Source organism: Chanodichthys erythropterus, chromosome 5 (genome assembly GCF_024489055.1).
Source record: "Chanodichthys erythropterus isolate Z2021 chromosome 5, ASM2448905v1, whole genome shotgun sequence".
Classification (NCBI taxonomy): domain Eukaryota; kingdom Metazoa; phylum Chordata; class Actinopteri; order Cypriniformes; family Xenocyprididae; genus Chanodichthys; species Chanodichthys erythropterus.
Window position 1 is genome coordinate 23533557 of NC_090225.1, and position 26895 is coordinate 23560451.

Genomic DNA, 26895 nt, shown 5'->3' on the forward strand with positions numbered 1-26895 from the left:
CGTGGACTTGTAATCACCTGTCCTTGTGCTGCGTCATCACTGGCCTCCTGCTCCGACGAGAAGCTTTCATACTCTTCTTCTGAGTAATTGTCTACCAAGTCAAACAAACAATATTATAGAAAGGAGAGTTCCAGTCCTGAATGCTGATTGGTCAATACAGCATACAGCTAGGGATGCACAGATACCAATAATTATTTTTATGTAATGGTCCATAGCTGATAAATGGGCAATATTATGAATCTATACTATTTTGCTTTAAAAAATAAATAAATAAATAAAAAGGAAATTAAAACACTAAAATAGTTGGTGTGTATATATATATACAGTATATACATTCCAAAAGTTTGGAACCACTAAGATTTTTAATGTTTTTAAAAGAAGTTTCATCTGCTCACCAAGGCTACATTTATTGAATTAAAAATACAGTAAAAACAGTAATATTGTGAAATATTATTACAATTTAAAATAACTGTTTTCTATTTGAATATATTTCACAAAGTATTCCTGTAATGCAAAGCTGAATTTTCAGCATCATTACTCTAGTCTTCAGTGTCACATGATCCTTCAGAAATCATTCTAATATGCTGATCTGCTGCTCAAGAAACATTTAATGTGTACAATTGTACAAAATATTTGTGTACAATATTTTTTTTCAGGATTCTTTGATGAATAGAAAGTTCAAAAGAACAGTGTTTATCTGAAATCTAATCTTTTGTAACATTATAAATGTCTTTACTGCCACTTTTGATTGATTTAATGCATCCTTGCTGATTAAAAGTATTAATTTCTTTAATTTCTTTTAAAAAAAATAAAAATAAAAATTCTTACTTATATATATATATATATAAGCAATAAGGTATAAGGGGCTGTGCTTTATCGTGAATAAGTCACGGCTGAAAGGGGTTGCAGGCACGAGTGCCTAACAACCCCTTTCAGCCGTGACTTATTCACGATAAAGCACAGCCTCTTATACCTTATTGCTTTTATAAACCGGTTACCACCATTAAAGCCAAAAATATGTATCAATGCAACTTTCATGAAGTAAACTTTCACTAAAAGCCTTCCTTCCGCCGGAAAAAATAGTCCCTGACCGTGAACAGCAACAGAAGTTACATTATTATGCCATTAGATGGCGGCAAAGACTGTCTTTATGAGTGTGTCAGGCAGTAGCGAAGACTTTTACATTGAAAAGACTGAATTGTTGTGAACACGGAACAAGACGCAACTGACAAATGCTTTGACTAGCGCTGTCAGTCAAGGAAAACCCCTTAACTGTTAAAAGGACAAGATAATACATCGGACATTTAAACAGTTTATGATTTTTATACTGAACATAGGACTGAGCTGAAGGAGGGGGAGTGGGGTGGTTGGAATATTTTAGATCAAAGGGGTTCAGCTGACAAAAAAAAGTCTGAGAATCCTTACTATAATGAACAGTACAAAAAATACTTTTTAATGAAAAAATATTCAATTTGCCCGAGTTAAAAATAACAGAAGAGGTATCACTGAGATGTTTGTTAGATAACCCATGAAAAACTTAAAAAGTTATAACCAATGGATTTAAATGAGGTATTATAAAAAGATTTGATATGCCTTGACTTTAGTCTGAAACAGAATGTACTGTATGTAATGTAATCTTATGGTCAGGGACATGAACAGACTAATTCATTAAAAATGAATTTGTATGACTGGATGGTTTTTTACCAGAACATTTGATTTTCTGTCCCAGAATGGCCGCCTCCTCGTGGTCTATAGGCTGACTGGAAAGGGAATAGATCCAAATCTCAGCAACTTTACCCAGAAACTCCTTCTGATTACTGCACAGAGCCAAGACCTGCCCACCTTCTGCAGGATGCTGCATCACCTACACACCATCACAAATAAATCAGCATGTAAGCGTGTGTGCGCTTCAAAGGGACACTATTAGCCTCAGTGAGAAGCCTGAAATACCTCTGCCATGTCTATAGAACCAGCAGCCAATGTCTTGTAACCCAAAATTGTTCGGTTTTTGTACCTCTTCCTCCTCTGAAGCAGGATTTGCAACTTATTTCCCTCACGCTTCAGAAAATGAGGGTACTGCTCACATTCAAACACACACACATGGGATAGAAAGAAGAATATCATCAAACTCAGTTTCATAATAAAAACTGTAAAATTATTCAATGCACACTGAGATGTTGATGATGATGATGTCTTGAAAACAATATTGGCTCTGTTTCAAAACCTAGTAAACTGTCTACGCAGGGAGCATTTGAAGGCATCAGAGACACACCTCCGAAGCAAAGATTGTTTCTACGATACCTTCCTTTGGGCCAAATTCCAAGGCAGCACAACTTTTGCGGTGAAAGCACTTCCATAATGGATTGCCAAGAATGATGTACAGCGTTCCACATTAGCCACTTATGACGTTCTTTGTCAAACAAGGCAGCTGCTCCTGTAGGCAGTGGACAACTAGGCAGTTTTGGAACAGAGCTATTGTTTTTAGAGTTATTTGAAAATGTGTGTTTTGAGGATATCTTTACCTGTAAAGAGAATGTGAGAGCGAGATCAGTCTCCACCCCACCAGCAGGGGGCAGCACTATCTCATGAGAGCGAAGGATTCGCTTGGAGCCCTACATCACAGGTGCAAACAAACATTCTGGATTTCACACAATTGCTCCTTTTGTCACTTTGAAGAAACAGTAATCCACTTAATTTGGAATTGTGTTTATTGCTAAGTGTTTTGGTTTGGCTTTTCTAATTTTGTCAAAAAGAATTTGCCCCCATACTTCTGTATTGGCCAAAAATGTGTTCATTCATAAATATACAGTCATGTGGAAAAGAAAGGGCACCCTTTAGAATTTTATGCTTTTACATATCAGAATTTAATTCATTAAAATCATCTGGTCTTCAGCAGGTCTTAAAAAAAAGATAAATATAAACTCAGATCAACAAAAACACATGACATATTACACTGTGTAATTATTTATTTAACAAAATTAAAGCCAAAATGGAAAGGCCTTGTGTTACAAACTAAGTAAACCCTATGATTCAACTGCTTCTAGAGCCACTTTTAGCAGAAATAAGTTGAAGGAATCATTTTCTGTACGACTTTATCAGTCTATTGCATCATTCTGAAGGAATTTTGGCCCACTCTTCTTTACAGTGTTGCTTCAGATCACTGAGGTTTGTGGGAATTTTTCTGTGCACAGCTCTCTTAAAGTCTTAGTTCACCCAAAAATGAAAATTGTGTCATTAATTACTCACCCTCATGTCATTCCACACCCGTAAGACCTTCATACATGTTCAGAACACAAATTAAGATATTTTTGATAAAATCAGTCGCTTTATAATATCAAGGTTGAACCACTGTAGTCACATGAACTGTTTTAAATATGTCATTAGTAGCTTTCTGAGCATTGAAAAAGGGAGTGTTCTTGCTGGCGATGCAGCCATTGGATTTTATCAAAAATATCTTAATTTGTGTTCTAAAGATGAACAAAGGTCTTACGGGTTTGAAACTACATGAGGGTGAGTAATTAATGACATAATTATCATGTTTGGGTGAACTAACCCTTTAAGGTCCCGCCACAGCATTTCAGTTGGGTTGAGGTCTGGACTTGACTAGGCCATTGAAACACCTTGAATCTTTTCTTTTCCAGCCATTCTGCTGTAGATTTGCTGGTGTTCTTGGGATCATTGTCTTGTTCCATGACCCAAAATGAGCCAAGCTTTAACTGTCGGACAGATGGCCTCACATTTGACTCTAGAATACTTTGGTAAACAGAGGAGTTTATGGTCGACTCAATGACTGCAAAGTGCCCAGGTCCTGAGGCTGCAAAACAAGCCTAAAATAATCACCCCTCCAACACTGTGTTTGACAGCTGATATGAGGTGTTTGTGCTGATATGCTGTGTTTAGTTTGCGCCTAACTTGACACTGTGAATTATGGCCTAAGGACTTTGTTTCAGAAGTCTTAAGTTTGTTCAGATGCAACTTTGCAAACATAAGCTATCCTGTCATGTTCTTTTACAGAGAGGAGGCTTTCTCCTGGAAACCCTTCCAAACATGCCAAATTTGTCCCATCTTTTTCTACTTGTACTGTCATGAACTTTAACATTTAACATGTGAAATGAGGCCTGTAGAGTCTGAGATGTATCTCTTGGGTTTTTTGCAGTTTCTCTGAGCATTGCACGGTCTGACCTTGGGGTGAATTTGCTGGGACGTCCACTCCTGGGAAGATTGGCAACTGTCTCAAATGTTTTCCACTTGTGAATAATCTTCCTCACTGTAGAATGGTGGACTTCAAAAAGTTTGGAAATGGCCTTGTAATCCTTCCCAGATTGATAGCAGCAACAATTGCTTCTCTAAGATCACTGCTGATGTCTTTCCTCCTTGGCATTGTGTTAACACACATCTGAAGGCTTCAGACCAGCAAAGTGCCAAAACTTCTGCTTTTATAGAGGTGATTACACTTGCTAATGATCAATTAATCAAAGGCATTTGATTAGCAGCTCTTGACTGATACTTACCCTCTTAAATCCTATGGAAGCAGTAAGGGTGTACGGAGTTTGTCACACATGGCTTCTCTATTTTAGCCTAGTTTTGTTAAAGGAACACTCCACTTTTTTTGAAAATTGGCTCATTTTCCAACTCCCCTGAGTTTTACGGTTGAGTTTTACCGTTTTCGAATCCATTCAGCCGATTTCCGGGTCTGGCGGTACCACTTTTAGCATAGCTTAGCATAGTTCATTGAATCTGATTAGACCGTTAGCATCTCGCTCAAAAATGACTAAAGAGTTTCAATATTTTTCCTATTTAAAACTTGACTCTTCTGTAGTTACATCATGTACTAAGACCGACAGAAAATGAAAAGTTGTGATTTTCTAGGCTGATATGGCTAGGAACTATACTCTCATTCAGGCGTAATAATCAAGGAACTTTGCTGCCGTTCCATGGCTGCAGCAGTGCAATGATATTACGCAGCGTCTCTCACAAATGTCTCCATGGTTGCAAGGCATGCTCCCTGTGCCATACCCATGGTACGGCAGCAAAGTTCCTTGATTATTACGCCGAAAGAGTCAAGAAGAGTCAAGTTTTAAATAGGAAAAATATTGAAACTCTTTAGTCATTTTTGAGCGAGATGCTAACGGTCTAATCAGATTCAATGAACTATGCTAAGCTATGCTAAAAGTGGTACCACCAGACCCGGAGATTGGCTGAATGGATTCGAAAACGGTAAAACTCAAATGTTTAACTCTAGGGGAGTTGGAAAATTAGCCTAGTGGAGTGTTCCTTTAAGAAAATATTGATATGGTGGAATATTTCATGTGCTGTTGTTGTTCATCTAAGTTTGTATTTACCTAATTTTAAGACCTACATTTTTTATTATGTCCTGATAGATAAAACCATAGAATTCAATAGGGTGTCCTTTCTTTTTCACATGAATGTACATTTTCAAAGAAAATGCCCTTTTTTCCAAGAAAGATGTTGATATATATTATATTTCTTTAATGGAATTCTAAAAATGTAATTGCTTGTAAGACTCTTCAATGGTGTAAAATGTGATAAACCCATTTCCGAATCTTACTTATTGTAATCCTTTTAAAATATTGTATATATTGTCTTTATACTTGTAAATGTTGTGCTCTTTGTTGGAAAAAAATCCATACACATGCTGCAGTTAAACAGTGAAACAACATAAAGTGCTGATCACAACTTACCTGAATCTTGACCGCAATGACAACAGATATCAGCTCCTTGTCAAGTTCCTTCATCACAACCAGCTTCTTCAAAGTCAGACTACACAATCTACAGACAAAAACACAAATATGTGATTATACATAATGTCTGGCTAATGGAAGAGTTATCTTTGTAATTAATGTGAAAAAAGCATGATCTTATTCGCCAAGGTTTTTTAAAGACACAAGCAAGGCAAGTAAAGGACAGAATTGTCATTTTTGGATGAACTATCCTTTCAATTAGCTGGTTTCCAGTCAGGAAAATGTTCCAGTAAATGTTTGGGAATGTGATCCATATATTTGCTCCTCTAACAGGATGTGAGTTGAAAATCTTGTTTTCTATATCCTGAGTTTCTTGTCAGTATGCCACTGTATGAATTTCCAAAGAAAACTCTTCCTAAGAACATCTACTGCCAAACTGAATACAGGACCATAGTAGCTTTCAACTGGGACAGATCAATCCAGAAAACAACTGGAACTCATGGAGCTGATGAAGTGGGGTTCAGGGATTTCAGTCCTCTGGAATCTTGCATTGAAAACATTTAATTGAGAACCTGTCATTTCAACCAGAAAGAAAGAGCCAAAACTGAAGTCATTCTACTAAAACATAATAAACACACACACCCTCGCTCTGCAGTAAACATGAACACTGAATGACATCCATCCTTTAGCACAAATGTTTACACTGTGGACACTTTTTGTTTAAATCGATTGATGAATCTGAATGTAGTGTTTACATGAACACTAAATATGGTGATCGGGTTAATGTGCGAATATGGTTTCCCGCTGTTTGCGCATACTAAACAGTCTCCTATATTGCTTATTTTCTTTGTTTTAAAGAGCAGACTTAATATTTATCTATTTCGGGTGCTAATTTAGGAAATGACGAGCACGTGAAGCATTATGCTTATATTTATCAAGCAGTAAAAACACCCCCTTCATGCGCCCAAAACAAGGCATTAGTGAATTTCCAGAATTTGTGGATTAGAAGACCAAAAAAAGACAATTAAGTAGTTATTTACTAATAATCTTCCCTTTTACCAAAGCTCTGACATCGAATAACGCAGGCGGGCCAAATTTAAATATGCGCATATGCTAATTGCCCAGAGAATTACATCAGTTTCTCGCACAGAGCTATTGAATGTCTTCAGGAATAGAATGTACCAGTTTCATGTGGTGATTTTTGTTGGATCTTGACAGCCCGGCTATTTACTTTCATTGTATGGAGAAAACTAAGAGTGTGTGAACATCCCGCCTAAGATCTCCTTTTGTAGCCTATGAAAAAAGCCATATTGTACTATGCCTTAAAGCAAAGAGTACCCCATCACAGAGAATGAGATAATGTCAGTCATGCAGGGAGAGAGCCGGAGCAGAGATGAGTCAGGAATGTGGCAGTGGGAAGTGATCAAGGGACCAGAGAGGCCCTTAGAGGCACCAGAGCAGCCTGAACAGAGAGAAAAGCCAATGGAGAAAGACCCACATGCATTCACCTAATAGAATATTAATGAGAAACACTTTATATATTCAAATCACATACCAGGTACTAAGAGGACAAGGACCAGAGAGGAAGAGAGAGAGAGAGAGAGAGAGAGAGAGAAGGGCACACAATACAATCTCTCGGGTGATCTGAAGGCTGGTATTGTTCACACACCATTCTCATTTTGACTCACACACACACAAACAAAAGCCATTCTTCTCCCCTGAGTGATTAGCCTGCTGACACACAACAAAGGAACACACAGGGATTCTGAGTACACTTTACTCTCACATACACATACAGATTTAAAAATATTTTTGAGGCCACTCAAATTTTCTGACATTAAACCAAAAGAAAACTAGGCACATTTCCAGCTCAAAAACTCAATAATAATAATATAAAATAAAAAAAATAAAAATAAAAAATCTAATTTTCAACATGTACTACAGTAAGAATTATTCCTGTCCAGTCATATTTAATTAAAATAAATTATATTTAGTAAAATAGATAATGTCATGTGTACTTACAATTGTCCTATGTACGGAAGAGGATTAGGGCCAAGCAATAATAAAAAAATAAAACCATCTCAAGATTAAAGTTGTTACATTTTGAGAAAATCTCGTTAAATTTCGAGAAAAAAGTCGATAAAATGTTGAGAATAAAGTCGTTAAATTACGAGAAAAAACTTGTTAAATTTCGAGAAAAAAGTCGAGATAAAATGTTGAGAATAAACTCGTTAAATTACGAGAAAAAACTTGTTAAATTTCAAGAAAAAAGTTGAGATAAAATGTTGAGAATAAAGTCATTAAATTACGAAAAAAAGTTGTTAGATTATGAGAACAAATTCGTTAAATTATGAGAAAAATTCTTAATTCTTAATTCGTAATTTAACAACTTTTTTCTCGTAATTTAACAACTTTTTGTTTATTCTCAACATTTTATCTCAACTTTTTTCCACGAAATTTAACGTGTTTTTTCTCGAAATTTAACAACTTTAATTTCAAGATGTTTTTTTTTTTTTATTATTGTTTGACCCTAATCCTCTTCCGTACCTAGGCAAATAGTTTTCAGTATAATTAGTCTTTTTCTGCATTACAGTAATGGGAATTAATATTTTGTATTACAATAGACTAAAGACATTTGGTTTAAATCTACTCAATGTTCATGAATATATATATATATATATATATATATATTTATTTATTTATTTTTTTATTTTTTTTATTTTTTTTTTTCTCCCTTTCTCTTTCATTTGATTATGCCATTAAATACAGGTTAGGTTTGACCAATAAAACACTGCCATAAATTACACACTTTAGTGTTAAACAGTCAACACACTTTATTTATAATAATTATATCAAGTAAAAATAGCTGCTATTAGTGAAAGCTGTGTCAGAGGTGAGACCAATCAATGAGACCACCAACAAACAAGACAGGAAACAATGGCCACACACAAATTTATGTTCTGTTTTCTCAGTACAAAAGCTGATTATTTCAGCTGGTGTGGTATGAGGTGTGTGTGCTGTGTCTCTCATTACACACACACACACACACACACACACTGTCTCCCTCTCTCTCTTGTCAATCAAACCCCGCTAATAACTATGTAGGCCTAAAACCTCCTATAAAGACATAAAAGTCTTCAATGACCTCTCACAGAAGAATACAGACAGTTCATCCTCTCTGGAGTTAAAGATAAACATGTCTCACTCTACTCAGCTAGAGGTAAACTCAATCACAGCTCCATTACACACACTCTCCTACAGATACTGTGTGTGTTTCTCTCGGACAGATGCTGCAGAGACTCTGGAAGCACAGAGGGAATGAGAACAAAATCAATTTCATTCATTTCTCATCAGCTCCCATCACTCCTGACTCAGGTTACACAGACATCTACTGTAACTGTAAGTCTGAAAGGGCAGTGCTGGGGTGAAATTGAGCTCAGGTTACGGGCCCGGACAGAACACCGGCATTAGCCGATGCATTAAAACACACAATAGCTGACACCATGATTTCACAAGACTCACAGAGACACTGCTTGTAGATTTACAAACCTGAAGTGTGCAGCACTGACAATCTTTACAGAACAAAACGTCCATTGCGTCATTATTATTCATGTCATAATAACGATTTAAAGCTCAAACGAGTGATTTTTGCACCACAAGTGGCAGCAAACGGAATTGCAATCTGTTTGTTTGAGCGCATGACTTTGATCCCGTAACAGCAATGGCTTTGTCAGTGGCATGAGCTTAGGGCAGGACTATGAGTTAGTCTGACCCGTATTGTTATTGTTAACTAAAACTAAAACTATTTAGAAATGTTGCCTTGACAACTGAAACTAAAACTAAAACTGAAATAAAAATATCAAAGCTAAATAGGTATCTATATGCATGCACGTATGTTATCTTTGGTGCTGCTAGTGGTTCTGAAATTAAACACTTCACCTTCACAAAAAACGTTACTGTTACTGACATATTTCCTGTTGAAACAGGAAGATATATAAGTTAAGAAATAATAAACTGCATAGTGTAGGATGAGTCATCAATATTTGAGGTATATTTTCCTGGAAGAGACTGCCATTGTTAACTGCACATTATCACATTTGTACACAAGCAGAGACTGCATCAAAACTAACACAATCAGACTAAAAGCAACAAAACCATTTCGATTTCATAGTTTGTTTATGTGTGCCTTCAAAGTGAGTAAGGATTTTAAGGGCCGTTTCCACGCTGGATTCGTGTGTACGTGATCTCATCTGAATGACGGTCCAAATATTCTGCGTGTGTCTGAAATTGAGTAAACCCCAGAGAGGTGACCTACATTTACTTCTGGAAGCTAAAAACACACACAGGTTCTTACACACATTCACACACTATTCTAATAAGGTCAGCCTGGTCCTAATTAGCTCAATTTCAAAGACTTGAACACTATTTAGTGTTCTCATGAAAGGGACACACACAAACTAAGCAGTGTGTAATTTAAATTAAATGAATTTATCTAAGGTTTTATTGGTATGAAAAGCACATGACTGGTTGACATGCAAACACACACTCACACGCACACAAAACTAATTTTTGCTGGGTTTATGTATAGTCAAGTACAAAATTCAGAGATCACCATTCTTTTCTTCTTCTTTTTTCATGTAAACCTGGATATAAACAATATATTGACATAAAATAAATGTTAAAAAATATTATACGATCACTACGATCAAATGAAATGTATAAGGAAAAGAAGATTTGTGTCACTGAACTCCTTTGTACAAAAGATCAGATTTTCTTGTTTCCATTAAAGAATAATATGTTCTTTGGATCATGGACCCATGCATTTCCGGGGCTTTTAAAAGAGGAAGCGATGGGCAAGTAAAGCTGAGGAAAAGTGGGAGTGTAGAGGGTGGGGGAGACATGGAATAAAACAGACCGAATAATCAATATTAAAGTGTGAGTGGAGAAAAAACAAACAAACAAACAACAGAGTTGGGAACACTTTGATGTATTTTAACCTTTATGTTGTGTAATTTTGACCTGAAGAGGATTTTGTTGAAAAGAAAATGTTAGTTATTGTTATTGCATTGGACTAAAACTTACTGACTTTGCTCACAGAGGGTATAACTATTTCCCAAAATATTTTGGGTAATTTTTGTACTTTTTTGGGATTTCCCCCCCACCAACTTGTTACACTTGTGGTTTCCCGGTCAAAAATGACTGGCCTACAAAAAATAGCTTATGGATCACTGATGAATAAGGTTTTTAAAAATGTAAAAAAAACAACAACAAAAAAAACATAATGGAGATAAAATTAATTTTGAAGTTTTATTAAGTGTTAACAATGAGATTATGTGGTTTTTATAAACAATAAACACATTTTTTTACAAGATTTGAATTTTTTTACCGTATGACACTTTTGGTTATACCGAATTATATTTTCAAACAATACTAACATGCTGATATCTAGCTAGCTAGCTAAAGAACAATCAAACATTTTATATTTAGTACAAGTTTTTAAAATATAACAACATTTTCCATGTTTTATAGCGGTTGAACCGAATGACCTGATGTTTCAGGACATGAATATGAGTGAAAACATGAATTTTTCAAATAGTTAAAAGAGTTCATGACCATGTGGTCCTTTGCAGGTGTCTGAATGATGTCACATCCTGTCACATGATACTGACTGCAAGACTTGATCCAAAATTATCCCTTTATATTGGTTACTCCAAATGACAACAATGAAATTCATTTTTCCGGACATTATTTCTCATAACAAAGCAATGACTTCTACACATACTTTTAATACCGTTTTGCACTATGTTGATATATGATGTTATAAAATCATGCCAGAATAAAAAATATATACATTTATTATAGTTCAAGATATTTTAATCACAAATGAAATGGCTGCATTGGCCTTTGGACGGTTAAACCGAATGACCTTTTGACACTTCAAAATCTTTAAAATACCTTTATATGTAGCAAAAATATAATTAAAACCTTTTGGATTCAATAAAAGTGATCTAGTTGTATTATCTTACTTTGGATGTCATATATTTGTTTTTTTTTATTATGATTAAGGCCTTTGGAGAAAAAAAAATTACTTGTCACGTCACTGACCCTTATAAATCTCGCTATGCTATATTATCACCAAATATTGTATATAATCTTTTTGGGTAAATAACTGGTTTTCTTTCAATTAGGACAGGTTTTGTATTTCTTTTTGAATCTGATTGATCGTAGGCCTCATTGATCTGATCAAAAATGACCATCTATATAAAATGAATGGGGGAGATCAAAATTAAGAGAAACATTAAGTGTTCAGAAACATGTTCACATATTTACATGTGTGCTTGGAAAGGTAAAGGCCTCGGACCTGTGCACGCGTAGATACATGCAATCGCGTTACACACACGTTCATGTACCGTACCGTACAACTATTTTGAGTATTACAGGCTCTTTTTCTCAGACATGAGGCCTATGATGAAAACAAGTTGACAAAAAGATTGAATCCAATATTCTGTGATAATATAGCATAACGAGAGATTTATAAGATATCAAACGCTCCAGTGGGTTGATCATTGTAGCCAATCACAGACATCTTTGATGAGCGTGTGAACACAGTGGCCAATCACAGGTGTTTATGAATCCTCTCAACAGCGAGAGGAGTCATATTTTTTAAATTACAGTACCGACTTGGTATCGCAGTCGGTACTTTTGACAACACTACACACTAGTGTGACAAACAAAATTTTCCCATATTTTATTGAATAGTAATACAATTATCCAATAAAATTATCCAATGAGGCCTATACAATCAATGAACCCTATGACAACTCCCAATAATCTTATCATTAGAGACTACTAACAACTATCATGAACCAATCAAATACATTTTGATAAATCTTTCTCAGGAATATCAACACACCGCTGTATCTGTGATATTATTTGCACACATATATTTAATTTGAAGAAGACACAAAGAAATGTGTGCGGTGCTGGTACATGTACATACAGCACTAAGAACTTACACGCTTGCCCTGGTCCGGAAATGAACCGTGATCCATGTTGCAAGTGCTTGCGACATTCCGAACAGCAAAATACCTATATCCTAATGTGACGGCTTCTCAAACAAGAAAAAAAATAAATGTAGGGTGAGACTTGATTTTGCCTATCAGGAATTTATTGGATCGTTGCGGTTTGCTATTGCTGTGATTTTGTTTGATTGACACTTTTCCCTAATATTACCTATAATAAACATAACTAGTGCCATTATTGTTTTTAGTGATGTGATAGCCTGCAATCTGCCCAACAACTGCTATAAAACTGTGTGTGTGTGTGTGTGTGTGTGTGTGTGTGTGTGCTTTTGTTTATATTACATTGTGGGGACCAAATGTCCCCATGATGTAATATAAACCTGAGTTCACCTACATCGTGGGGACCAGCCAGCGGTCCCCACAATGTAAATGGGTTTATAAATCATATAGAATGAGTTGTGAAAAAGTAAAAGTTTGCACAGTTTCCTGTGAGGGTTAGGTTTAGGGGTAGGGGCAGGGTAGGGGGATAGAATGTACAGTTTGTTCAGTGTAAAATGCATTGAAGTCTATGGAAAGTCCCCACAATTCACAAAAACAAACATGTGTGTGTGTGTGTGTGTGTGTGTGTGTGTGTGTGTGTGTGTGTGTGTGTGTGTGTGTGTGAGAGAGAGTGAGATATGGACTATAATAAACAGTAACTGACACGCAGTAGATTTGAATTCATTTCACCCTGGTGAGATTACAGGAGTCCCTGACCTGTGGATGACAGATAGACAGAAGAAAAAAAAAAGACTACAGATCCTCTTAAGACAGATCCACAAACAGACAGGAGAGATCGAGTTAACCTAAGCCTTTAATGCAGGAGAACATAAACCGATGCAAACAATCCATCTGTGTGTCACCTGAGCACAAGCATACGTTTCTCTGGACACACTCAGTTGACTTCATTCAGCTCATTAGTCACAGCTGCATGCGTTTGTGTGTGTGTGTGTGTGTGTGTGTGTGTGTTAACTTCCAGAGAACTGCAGTTAAAGACTAACACATGCTGAAAACATTTGAGTCAACATGCACATGCATCTCGTTCCCTTGTAAAAACAACTGACCTACATTTTCCAGCCTTCTCACTGAATCTCTCTCTCTATCTCACACACACATACACACATATAAACACAGAAATGCTTATCAGAAACACAAGCATTTAGTAGCTCCTGCTGCAGAAACACCTACTTTAGTACAATGCGAGTCTTTCTTTAAAGCATTAAAAATGCTCCACAAATACACCTATGAATACAGTGAAAGTTTTTGGACTTGCAACACACTTGATGCATGAATATCATTGTACCATATGAGGAAATACATTTTTTTTTTTTTTTTTTTTTTAAATCAAACAAGGTGGCATTCATTTTAAAGACAGCAGATACATCATTTAAATCCAATAAGTTAAATGAAAATATACTACGGAAGAGGATTAGGGCCAAGCAATAATAAAAAAATAAAACCATATCAAGATCAAATTTGTTAAATTTTGAGAAAAAAGTCGAGATAAAATTGAGAATAAAGTCATTAAATTATGAGAAAGAAGTCGTTAAATTACGAGAACAAATTCGTTAAATAATGAATTTGTTCTCGTAATTTAACAACTTTTTTCTCGTAATTTAATGACTTTATTCTCATAATTTAATGACTTTATTCTCAACAATTTATCTCGACTTTATTCTCGTAATTTAACAACATTTTCTCAATTTAACGACTTTTTTCCGTAATTTAATGACTTTATTCTCATAATTTAATGACTTTATTCTCAACATTTTATCTCGACTTTTTTCTTGAAATTTAACAACATTTTTCTCATAATTTAACGAATTTGTTCTTGAAATTTAACGACTTTTTTCTCGTAATTTATTGACTTTATTCTCAACATTTTATCTCGACTTTTTTCTCGAAATTTAACAACATTTTTCTCATAATTTAACGAATTTGTTCTCATAATTTAATGACTTTTTTCTCGTAATTTAATGACTTTCTCATAATTTAATGACTTTATTCTCAACATTTTATCTCGACTTTTTTCTCGAAATTTAACAACATTTTTCTCATAATTTAACAAATTTGTTCTCATAATTTAACAACTTTTTTCTCGTAATTTAAAGAGTTTATTCTCAACATTTTATCTTGAGATTAAAGTTGTTAAATTTTGAGAAAAAAGTCAAGATAAAATGTTGAGAATAAACGCTTTAAATTTCGAGAAAAAAGTTGTTAAATTATGAGAAAAATGTTAAATTTCGAGAAAAAAGTCAAAATAAAATGTTGAGATTAAAGTTGTTAAATTTTGAGAAAAAAGTCAACATTTTATTTTGACTTTTTTCTCGAAATTTAACATTTTTCTCATAATTTAACAACTTTTTTCTCGAAATTTAACAACTTTAATCTCAACATTTTATTTTGACTTTTTTCTCGAAATTTAATGAGTTTTTTTCTCGAAATTTAACAACTTTAATCTCGAGATGGTTTTATTTTTTTATTATTGCTTGGCCCTAATCCTCTTCCGTAATATACAAATGATCACCTACATTATTTCTAGATGGCCTGCTTATTATTTTTATAACCATTATGGGCAATATTTACATCTGTCCATCTCTAATTTTTCATTCAAAAAAAAAAAACACACACACTACTGTAGTTTTTTTTACTGTGTTTTTTAAGAAATGATCACGTTTTCAACAAGGATGCATTAAATTGATGAAAAGTGACAGTAAAGACACAATGTTAAAAAAATATTACTATTTCAATATTACTAGTTCACCCAAAAATGAAAATTCTGTCATCATTTACTCGCCCTCAACCCACTGACATTCTTCCAAATATCTTCCTTTTGTGTACAGCAGAACAAAAGGAACTCATACAGGTTTGGAACAGACAGAATGACAGAATTTTCATTTTTGGGTGAACAATCCCTTTAAGGTGTTGTTTAGTGAATGAAATTTGTTCTTCTTAATTTAGTTCTGAGCAAAGATCTACTTGAAGACAATAAAACAACAGTGTGAGCCATGGTCAAAGACATCCATCTGAATACGTACGGCTATAAATCCGAGATCGCCGACCTCACTACAGTGACTAGTCAGTTGTTGGACAACTAGTCAACCATGGTGACCCATCTCTCTTGCATATCCAACAGACTAAAATTCACACGATTTACAGGAGAGGACAAAAAAAATAACAGATCTGAAATGCAGAACAGAAAACAGTGCAGCTGACCGAAAAATTGTGAACTGATATTTTCTATTCGTACATGCATAGTTACATAATTGTGATTGCTTTCATATCCAGTGTTTGGTTGAACCTGCTGTCTTTACACAACAAACAGACACACCTGCAATGATCAGGAATGGAGTTTTCACTGTGGTCACAGCTTTATTAACTCAAACCCGACATGCCCCACTGCCACGTGGTCATGCACATGTGATCAGGATGTTCGTGCTAGTTTTGCATTCTTGATAACCATAATTCAATGACCTACTGCTGCTGGCTCACACCAGGGCTTCTGGGAAAAGAGCAGGTCATGGTCCACAAACCAGCTATTTTTGTCTTTGGAGTGCAGACTCTCGGAATCCCCAGGGTGTATGGCATCTGTTCTTTAGGGTGTGCTCAGATGCCATTTTGGTCTGGAATCTTCTGAATCTCTGGACCTCACGGTGATGTTGATGATCGGTCTTTACAAAGCTTGCTGCACAGCTAATAGACTATAAACAATGCTCAACAGAGTTTAAAATAATAAACTCTGGGGATTGTTCACCCAAAAATGTCAACTCCGTCATCACTGACTCACCCTCATGTCATTTGACTTACTTTCTTCAGACCAGAAGCAGGATTATTAACTATTTTTTGACCACATGCAAATAATTTAATGCAGACACCAGCACAGCTCTGCTAAAAACACCAAACACCCCACTGTACGTTGCTTTCACAGAACCTGATGAACTGGGTTTGAAGTTCCAGAGTGGTGATTTTGTATGATGCAGGCGTAAAAGGACACATCAGCAAACATTCAGAATAAAATCAACTGAATTTTAAAGCCTGAACGACTAGTTATTGTGTTAAAGAAGCGTGTTTGTGTTTGTGTGGTCCTACTGTATGGAGTCAAATTAATGCCTTAAAGTTCTGCACAAAAATAAAGTTTTGCAAAACAAAACAAAAAGAATTGAGCAATAAAAAATGTTTTGCAAACAAAAATAAAGAATTGCAAAGGAAAAATAAAATATTGAGCAGAAAAAGCTAGAAAAAATAATAAATTTCAAAATAAAATAACGTAGTGCAATAGTGTTGTCACGATACCAAAATTTTGACTTCGATACGATACCCAACTTCAGTATCACGATACCGATACTTAAACGATACTATGGCAAAAACCTAAAACAGTAGGAAAAGTAAATAAATAACATATGACAGAACTGTGGCTAGCATTTTTATTGGCCACAATTTTGATGTTGGTAAATTACATTTTATATGATTAAAGCTGACTTTCTTATGCTTAAATTACTTTTGAGTCATTTTACTTGATTTAGAAGATTTAAAACACTTTCAAACTTTTAAATGCAGACTGACCACCCAAATCAAGATTACATTTTATATCAGCTGGTATGTACAGGTGGGCAAGAGGTGGACAATGTATGAGCATGAGCTAGTATGAGAACAAGTTATTTGTGTTATGCTATATAAAAGAACAAAGAAGCAAATTACAAAAACAGTAGTAAATTAAAAATAATCTTTTTTCAGATACACTAAGTTTATTTAACATATTTAACAGGTTTTGTTGTTTGATTAACATTAATGATGGACAGGCCTATTTAATTGGGCTGCTGAATGCATGGACGTAACTGACAAATATCCAGTTATTACCCACCTGTTTACGTCCACTTAAGCCATAACCGACTGTATTCACGCGAGATACTCCACATGATGGACATTTAGACATCTGTGTGCACGTGTATTTGACTATTCAGACGCGTGGAAAACTGATCGCGCGCGCGACAGACAGAGAGAGAGAGAGAGAGCGAGAGAGAGAGAGAGAGAGCGCTTCTGTTGTGTGTCATTCAGCGCAATTCCGCCTATCCCTCCTTCACTAACTGCATGTAAATAACGAATTGTGTGATTGGATTGTAATTTTGTGCTACGACGATCTTCGACGACCATTTGGCTGTAAACTTAAATTATATTCAACTCGCCAAAGTGGCTAGTGGGAGTGGCTGTCATCAAGCCCTGCATGTAAGTGTTTTGACAGTGAGAATATTGATTACTGTAAATAATTAGAGCAATGTTATTAAAGCATAAATTGGTTTAATATAATTGTATAGTCCCTTCACATATTTGTTTTTTAAAATTAATTTTATTTTAGCAACCAGATATCACTTATTAGACTCAATAATACACCTCTTTGCGGATGTCTGCTTGCATGAGTAATATAAATAACACTCATTTAATTTTTGAGAGCATAAACATAACGCTGGTATCACATTCACTAACCTGTCGCTCTTTAAATTCTCTGTACAAATCGGGATGTTTGGCAAGTTGGATGCTCCCTTCGCTTGCGTTATTTTGTAACGTATTTTGCAGACGGGCTTTGTGGTGTCCGTGGGCTTGCCCTGACTGTCGGCAATGTAAGCAAAATAATGCCATATTTTGCTTTGTGCATCTGCCGTTGCGCAGTTGACAGGAATAAACACGCACTCAATGTGCCTCAGAAGCAGCGCGCTGCACACACACTGCTCCCTGCTGTCGCACATTAGGAAATACAGCTGGCACTCAAAGTACCGGTACTAATAAAATGAAGAACCGTACCGTTTCTAAAAGCAGGGTATCGCGATACCTTTCTAGTACCGGTATATCGTGCAACACTATAGTGCAAAAATAAAAATATAATCAATTACAAAAATCAATGACAGCTGTAATCCTATTTTATCTTTGCCACATATTTTTCATGCTCAAACCTACTAAATCATTTGCAACGCTCATTTTATTCTGCGTTTCAGTCAAGCGTGTGCTCACGATACCGGTTTTCCTTTGCGCTGCACTTTTCTGTGCGGCTCTCTTTATGGCTCTGGTTTGACGTGGGGGTGGAGTCAAGAAACACGTCATCAGGAGGAGACGCAGATCGGAACAGAACAGATCAAGCATAGAGACAGAGCGTGTTTATTATAATCTGAAAACCACAGCCACTGGGGGAAAAACAATCCAACTGTCTCCAGACTGCCTTCTTGTCTTTTCTGACTCATTACAAAAAACAGAACAATGCCTAAAGCTGCTGTGTGACAAGGTGTACAGCTAAAAAGCTAAAAAACCCAGAAATAAGTTTTTATAAGCTGTCGACCCCAAAAAACGAATGTTTAAGGACACAAAAGTGGATACAGGCAGTGAGACAAAGCGCAACGGGTCATATTACTATAAGAAATGCATTGGAGGGGGTCGTAATCGGTGACAACATATGCTAAACAAACCAACAAAAACAAACCATTCATTATTTTTAACCATGTCAAAGAATTATTTCACCTGTCGCCGATTACGTTCCCCTCCAATGCATTTCGCGGGGGCGTCCCACCATTTCTTGACTCCACCCCCACGTCAAACCAACGCCATAAAGAGATCCGCACAGAACAGTGCAGCGCAAAGGAAAACCGGTATCGTGATCGCACGCTTGACTGAAACGCAGAATAAAATGAGCGTTGCAAATGATTTAGTAGGTTTGAGCATGAAAAATGTGGCAAAGATAAAATGGGATTACAGCTGTCATTGATTTTTGTAATTGATTATATTTTTTATCTTTGCACTACTTTATTTTATTTTGCAATTTATTATTTTTGTCAGCAAAACTTATTTTTTCCGCTCAATACTTTATTTTTCCTTTGCAATTCTTTATTTTTGTTTGCAAAACATTTTTTTATTGCTCAATTCTTTTTTGTGTTTTGCAAAACTTTAAGGCATCAATTTTTACTCCATACTATTGTAAACCCTACACTGTAAAACCCTAACACTCAAAACTAATTATTTGGTTTGAGTAGGACAAACTTTAATTAAACATATTAGTCAAAATAACATTTCATTGTTTTGAGCTTTATGAACTTATTTCTTTTCATTTAGACAAACTTAAGTTTAACTGAAAATGGGCTGGGATTTCGATTTCCCAGCAAGGGAGAATAAATGCTAAAATTAAGTGTTATATAAAGTTTTTTGTACAAGATGAATGTTAGGTGTGAGATTTAGCCAGTGATTAATGTTTTGTTATGCTAATTTAGAAGTTTCTGTTAATTTGGCTTTTTGGAGAGTTACCATCATGGTGACAAGTGGTGCATGCGGCTTGTTATGAGAGCAATTATGTTAAATGCTTTATATATTTCTGCACTAATTTAGCAAGTGTTCTATCATGCTATTGTTAACATGTTAGCAAATTAGCAAGGTAGCATTTTCTGAATTAGCTTGTTATAGCTAACTAAGTTTACACTAAAATGTTTGCATTGACGTTACATGATAATTTTAAGTTAAATGTTTGAATAAGTGTACTCAAACATTTCAAGTTAAGAATAATTAAAATTTATGAGTACAAAATAAAAATCAGCCAGTTTTGCTTACTTAAACTTTGAATTTCTTAACTTAAAGATTTTGAGGCAACGGATTGCCTAAAATTTTTTCATCTTTGCCATCTTATTCAGGTTTACAGTGTAGGTTACTAGGACAAAATGTCCACATTTTTTGGTCCCCATAAGGAAAACGGCTTATTAATCATATTAAATGATGTACATGATGTACATGAAAATTTAAAAGTGCAGAAAGTTGTGTGTGTACAGGTTTATATTATATTGTGGGGACCAAATGGGTGTGTGTGTGTGTAGGTGTGTTTTTGTGACATATCAGGACACAAAATTGTATAATGACATTGGTATTACAAATAGAGGGTGACTTATGAGGACATTACCCCATGTCCCCATGTTTCAAAAGGTTTATAAATCATTTTTCAGAAAGTAAAAATTTGCACAGTTTCCTGTGATGGTTAGGTTTAAGTGTAGGGGTAATGTAGGGGGATAGAAAATATGGTTTGTACAGTATAAAAACCATTACGCCTATGGAATGTCCCCACAATTCACAAAAACAAACGTGTGTGTGTGTGCATGCGGGCCAGTAGTCGGTTCATTTCCTGCCATATGCACAGAGAAATTCTAAATAGTTCTCTTAAATATATAAACATATATATTTTTAGATATTATTTTAAAAATACAGTAAAACAGTAATATTAAGAAATATTATTACAATTTAAAATAACTGTTTTCTATCTGAATATATTACAAAATGTAATTTATTCCTGTGATGGCAAAGCTGAATTTTCAGCATCATTACTCCAGTCTTCAGTGTCACATGATCCTTCAGAAATCATTCTAATATGCTGATTTGATGTTCAAGAAACATTTCCTATTATTATCTATACTGAAAACAGTTCTGCTGCTTTATAAAAAACTCCCCGGCTACAACGGTTCAAATTCATCAAGCACATAAACTCATAGTAGTGCACTATTCTAAGAAGCCAGTGAAAATTCCTGAGGGAACTCAGCAAATTAGCCTTCTAGGTTGGCCTACAAATGGACATCAAGACTGAGCAGCTCCATAATAAGGCAATGATGATGTACAGACTCTTGTGCAATAAAAGAGTTGCACCGTCATCCCATTAAAGAGATTTAAAGTCAAATCATATGCTATCCCTCCAAATCAAAAACGTCCTCAAAATACACAACAAAACGCCTCAAAACAAAACAGTGCTTTACCATATAAACAATACGGCTATTTATCCCGCTCCTGTCAGTGTGTGTGTAAGAATGGCTGTGGGTGTGTTAAAGACAAAGGCATGACTGTTTCTTCCCTCTGGGTGAGAACGCAGCACACACTCCACCAACACACACAAAAATGACAGCCTAGCACAGCCTGTTCAATCAGAGAGAGAGAGAGATTTCTATTGTTTTACTAAAAATGATGCCCACTTGAGAAGATACAAAGGACCATAAGGGGGTCATGCACACACTCGGCAGCACAGGGTCACTATAAAAAGTCTAAGATTGTATTTAAATTACTGTTGGTGAACGCAATTTTACTCTCAGGATATATAGAATATCCATTATCAGCTGATATTAGAGATTTTTTACTTTATTAGTCAAAACTGGATATTTAATTGCTCTTATTTTCCATATTTTTACTATTAGACCACATTTTCATCTTCTAATGCTCATCTAATCTAATCTTTAAAGGTGCCCAAGAACTTTTTTTAAAAGATGTAATATAAGTCTAAGGTGTCCCCTGAATGTGTCTGTGAAGTTTCAGCTCAAAATACCCCATAGATTTTTTTTAAATTCTTTTTTTTAACTGCCTATTTTGGGACATCATTAGAAATCAGCCGATTCAGGGTGTGTGGCCTTTTAAATCCCGTGCTCCACGCCCCAAGAGCTCGCGCTTGCCTTAAACAACATAAAAAAGTTCAAACAGCTAATATAACCCTCAAAATGGATCTTTACAAAATGTCCGTCATGCAGCATGTCTAATCGCGTAAGTACAGTGTTTATTTGGATGTTTACATTTGATTCTGAATGAGTTTGATGGTGCTCTGTGGCTAAAGCTAACATTACACACTGTTGGAGAGATTTATAAAGAATGAAGTTGTGTTTATGAATTATACAGACTGCAAGTGTTTAAAAATGAAAATAGTGACGGCTCTTGTCTCCGTTAATACAGTAAGAAACGATGGTAACTTTAACCACATTTAACAGTACATTAGCAACATGCTAACGAAACATTTAGAAAGACAATTTACAAATATCACTAAAAATATCATGATATCATGAATCATGTCAGTTATTATTGCTCCATCTGCCATTTTTCGCTATTGTTCTTGCTTACCTAGTCTGATGATTCAGCTGTGCAGATCCAGACGTTAATACTGGCTGTCCTTGTCTAATGCCTTGAACATGAGCTGACATATGCAAATATTGGGGGCGTATATATTAATGATCTCAACTGTTACGTAACAGTCGGTGTTATGTGGAGATTCACCTGTTCTTCGGAGGACTTTTAAAAAAATGAAATTTATATAAGAAGGAGGAAACAATGGAGTTTGAGACTCACTGTATGTCATTTCCATGTACTGAACTCTTGTTATTCAACTATGTTGATGTAAATTAAATTTTTGAATCTAGGGCACCTTTAAAAATATTTATTTAATAACACTGTGAAATGTAATCTTTAAAATAAATATCAATTTTTCATACTGCACTACTACTATAATGTTGTGGTTTTAGTTTTTGGTTTATTTTTAATTTGTTTATACAAAATAGTATAGAATTTTAATGTAAGCATTTTATCAGTCATAATTAAACACAAATGAGTTTTCTTTCCTATTCCCTCAGTATTACCTCAACGTGACTGGGCAGGCCATGCTCAACACTGAATAGGCATTGTTGATGTGTAACTGTGGGCGGCCATGTGTTAATAAAGTCAGAAACGAGCCAGCGGAGATTCAATTGATGTTTTTTAGACTTTCTAGAGGAAGTTTTCAGTTAAACTTAATGTTTTCAAGTACAATGAACTCAAAAGAACAAGGCCATTTTGATTTATCGTGATATGAGAATAACCTCCAAAAACCTCCTATATTTTAGTACTATTTATATAGTATTATTGCATGTTTAATTAGCTTTATATTTCCACTTTTAATTTTAGTTCAAGTTTTAGTGATTTTGTCATTTTTATTAGTTTTCTTATTTATATTATTTTCTATATATATAAAATATTTGATATATTTTTATGTATTTTCATTATTTTTTTATTTCAGTTTTAGTTTTAGTAATTTTAGCACTTAAACCTTTTTAGGCATCTAATAATCACATTTTATTTCATTATTTTTATTATTTTTAATAGTTAAAAAAAATCATTAAATAGTTGTTAAAAATGTTTCTCACACATTAAAAACTCTCACATGAAAACTTGCACTTCACATGTTGGTCTGAAAACTGAATGAACGAATAACATAGCTTTTCTACTTTAAAGTTGTGGTTGATATTTCTGTGTCCCACAGCATTCATGTACCTTCAGTCCGGCAGGACTCAACCAGTCAGAATGCGTCGGCACTGACAGCTTGAACGTAAGGATTATGGCAGCTACAGTGATCTAATATTAAGCCCTTTCAAATCTAACAAATCTGCCATGGCACACAACAGTCACACAGCCTTCAGACTATTTCTGAATGATTATACTTCTTGTTGAAAATACAGAACATAAATTCAATCATACTCTTCACTGAAACAATCAAACATCAGAGGAGATCAACAGCTTGAACTCGCATTCAAAACAACTGTGTTTCCGCCAACCACAAACACTTCACTGATAGCTTGAAGCTGACAACTGACCCACATTCTTCAGAGATCATAAATTTAGTGGTTTTAATCAAAGAATCACTCTTCAAAACACTCACCACACACATATGCTCACTTAACATCCAAAAGACACTTAACACCAAAATGAGCACAAGAGATGAAGCATGACGAACACAAAGGCACTTGTTCTGCCAGACACATGCATGTTTCATTAAAACTAAATACAAATACACACGTCAGGTGGTGTGTGTGTGTGTGTTTTGTGTTCTTATGGGCTTTTATATGTCACAAAAACAAACAGAGCAAACAAACCAATGAATCAGTGTTGTTTTAGTATTAATTATTTAGTATTTATTAATATTTTTTACATTTTTTGGTTTCATTTTAATTTTAGCTTACGATTTAATAATTTTGTGCTTTTGTTATTTTTATACATTTTTATATTTCTATTTAGCTTAAGTTTTTTACATTTAAGCTTTTCATCTAATATTTATATTATTGTATTTCAATTAATGAAAAAACATTAAAGGGTTAGTTCACCCAAAAATGAAAATTCGGTCATTTATTACTCACCCTCATGCCGTTCCACACCCGTAAGACCTTCGTTAATCTTCGAAACACAAATTAAGATATTTTAGTTGAAATGCGATGGCTCTGTGAGGCCTTCATAGGGAGCAATGACATTTCCTCTCTCAAGATCCATAAAGTTACTAAAAACACATCTAAATCAGTTCATGTTCGTTCAGTGGTTCAATATTAATATTATAAACCGACGAGAATATTTTTGGAGCACCAAAAAAACAAAATAACGACTTGTTTAGTGATGGCTGATTTCAAAACACTGCTTCATGAAGATTCGGAGCATAAATGAATCAGTGTGTCAAATCTGCTGATCGGAGTGCCAAAGTCACGTGATTTCAGCCGTTGGCAGTTTGACACGCGATCTGAATCATGATTCGATACGCTGATTCATTATGCTCCGATGCTTTTGAAATCGGCCATCACTAAACAAGTCGTTATTTTGTTTTTTTGGCTCTCCAAAAATATTCTCGTCGCTTTATAATATTAACATTGAACCACTGTACTCACATTAACTGATTTAAATATGTTTTTAGTACCTTTATGGATCTTGAGAGAGGAAGTGTCCATTGCTCCCTATGAAGGCCTCACGGAGACATCGGATTTCAACTAAAATATCTTAATTGGTGTTCCGAAGACTAACGAAGGTCTTACAGCTGTGGAACGGCATGAGGGTAAGTAATAAATGACAGAATTTTCATTTTTGGGTGAACTAACCCTTTAAGTTTAGTTAGCAATGCAATGAATCAAATATTCACCAGAAAGCTGGCAAAACATTTAAGAGTGCCTCTGAGATGAGATTCACAATGCCCTAACAGCCTAAAATAAGAAAACCCGTCCTATATTTAGGGACACGCCCACTACATCAGGCTTAGCCAATCACACAGTATTTCCAAACAATGCCACGCCCACTGCAGTGGAAACCCACAAGGGGAAAATCCTACAGAATAGCTCAGAAGACCAGCTGCTAGCTCATTAATTAGCTTATTAAGAACTGAAGTTAATGTCATTTTTATGACAGAGATGTATGAGTGTGTCTCACTGTGATAAAATGAGTCATTTCTCTGAGATTCTACTCTCAGCTTTAATGATGTGCACAGAACAGGCCTTTAAATTAACACATAATTAACTGTAGGAATTGTACGGTCAAATGTCATGCTCCTCACACACATACAGCGAGCAGACAAAGGGCTGGAGGGAAAATGTGTCTGTGGTACAGTAGTGAATCTTTTATTATGATCAAGAATTCATAAGGCACATCTCTCTCTCTTTATTCCCCATCCTCCTCTCCATCATCTGCTCCAGTTTTGGCTGTTTTAAAGGAGGAGTTCACCCTAAAATGAAAATTCTGTAATTTATCACCCTTATGTAGCTCGAAACCTAAAATGGGGGTTGTGACTCCATCACCACTTCTCGCCCCTCTAGTGATGGCTCTGATGTGGCTTTTTATTGTGCCACCAACCATAATCTGGTTGATTACATTTTGCAGTAAAAAGCAGATTTTGGTCATTCAAGTGAATATCATTATATAAACTGTACAGTTATAAGTTATAAAATCTACATACATACCATAATATCGGACAAACAAAGGTTGTCAGGGTCCAAAATGAAAAAAAGCACCATAAAAGAAATCTAGTCTTTGTATGATAAAGATTTTTTCACAAAAAAAAAAATCATCCCCTTCAGTGAGATGTTATCTGCTGGAACTGGAAAATGAAAGTATTAGTTCATTTTAAAAATGAAAATTACCCCCAGCTTTACTCACCCTCAAGCCATCCTAAGTGTATATGACTCTCTTCTTTCTGATGAACACAATCGGAGATAAATTAATAAATATCCTGACGCATCCGAGCTTTATAAATGGCAGTGAATGATACCAACGAGTATGAGCTCAAGAAAGTGCCTCCATCCACATCCATCCATCATTTTAATAAAGGCCTTCTGAAGCGAAGCGAGGCGTTTGAGTAAAAAACAATATTTATATTTAAAGGTGCCCTAGAATCAAAAATTGAATTTACCTCGGCATAGTTGAATAACAAGAGTTCAGTACATGGAAATGACATACAGTGAGTCTCAAACACCATTGTTTCCTCCTTCTTATGTAAATCTCATTACATAACACAGGCGAATCTCAACATAACACCGACTGTTACGTAACAGTTGAGATCATTAATATGTACGCCCCCAATATTTGCA

General features: G+C 35.1%; 1 protein-coding gene across 6 annotated transcripts in view; it reads right to left on the bottom strand.

The window, feature by feature from the left end:
• The window catches only part of pacs2 (phosphofurin acidic cluster sorting protein 2), a 59899-nt gene that overhangs the window by 24384 nt on the left and 8620 nt on the right, over positions 1–26895 (bottom strand). For all 6 annotated transcript variants that reach the window (XM_067386634.1, XM_067386639.1, XM_067386638.1 and 3 more), the window contains exons 2-6: positions 5703–5790; positions 2523–2612; positions 1951–2076; positions 1705–1864; positions 18–91 (exon numbers count right to left, since the gene is read on the bottom strand). In XM_067386634.1, coding sequence (XP_067242735.1) covers positions 18–91; positions 1705–1864; positions 1951–2076; positions 2523–2612; positions 5703–5790 — 538 coding nt within the window. The remainder of the gene's footprint in view (positions 1–17; positions 92–1704; positions 1865–1950; positions 2077–2522; positions 2613–5702; positions 5791–26895) is intronic.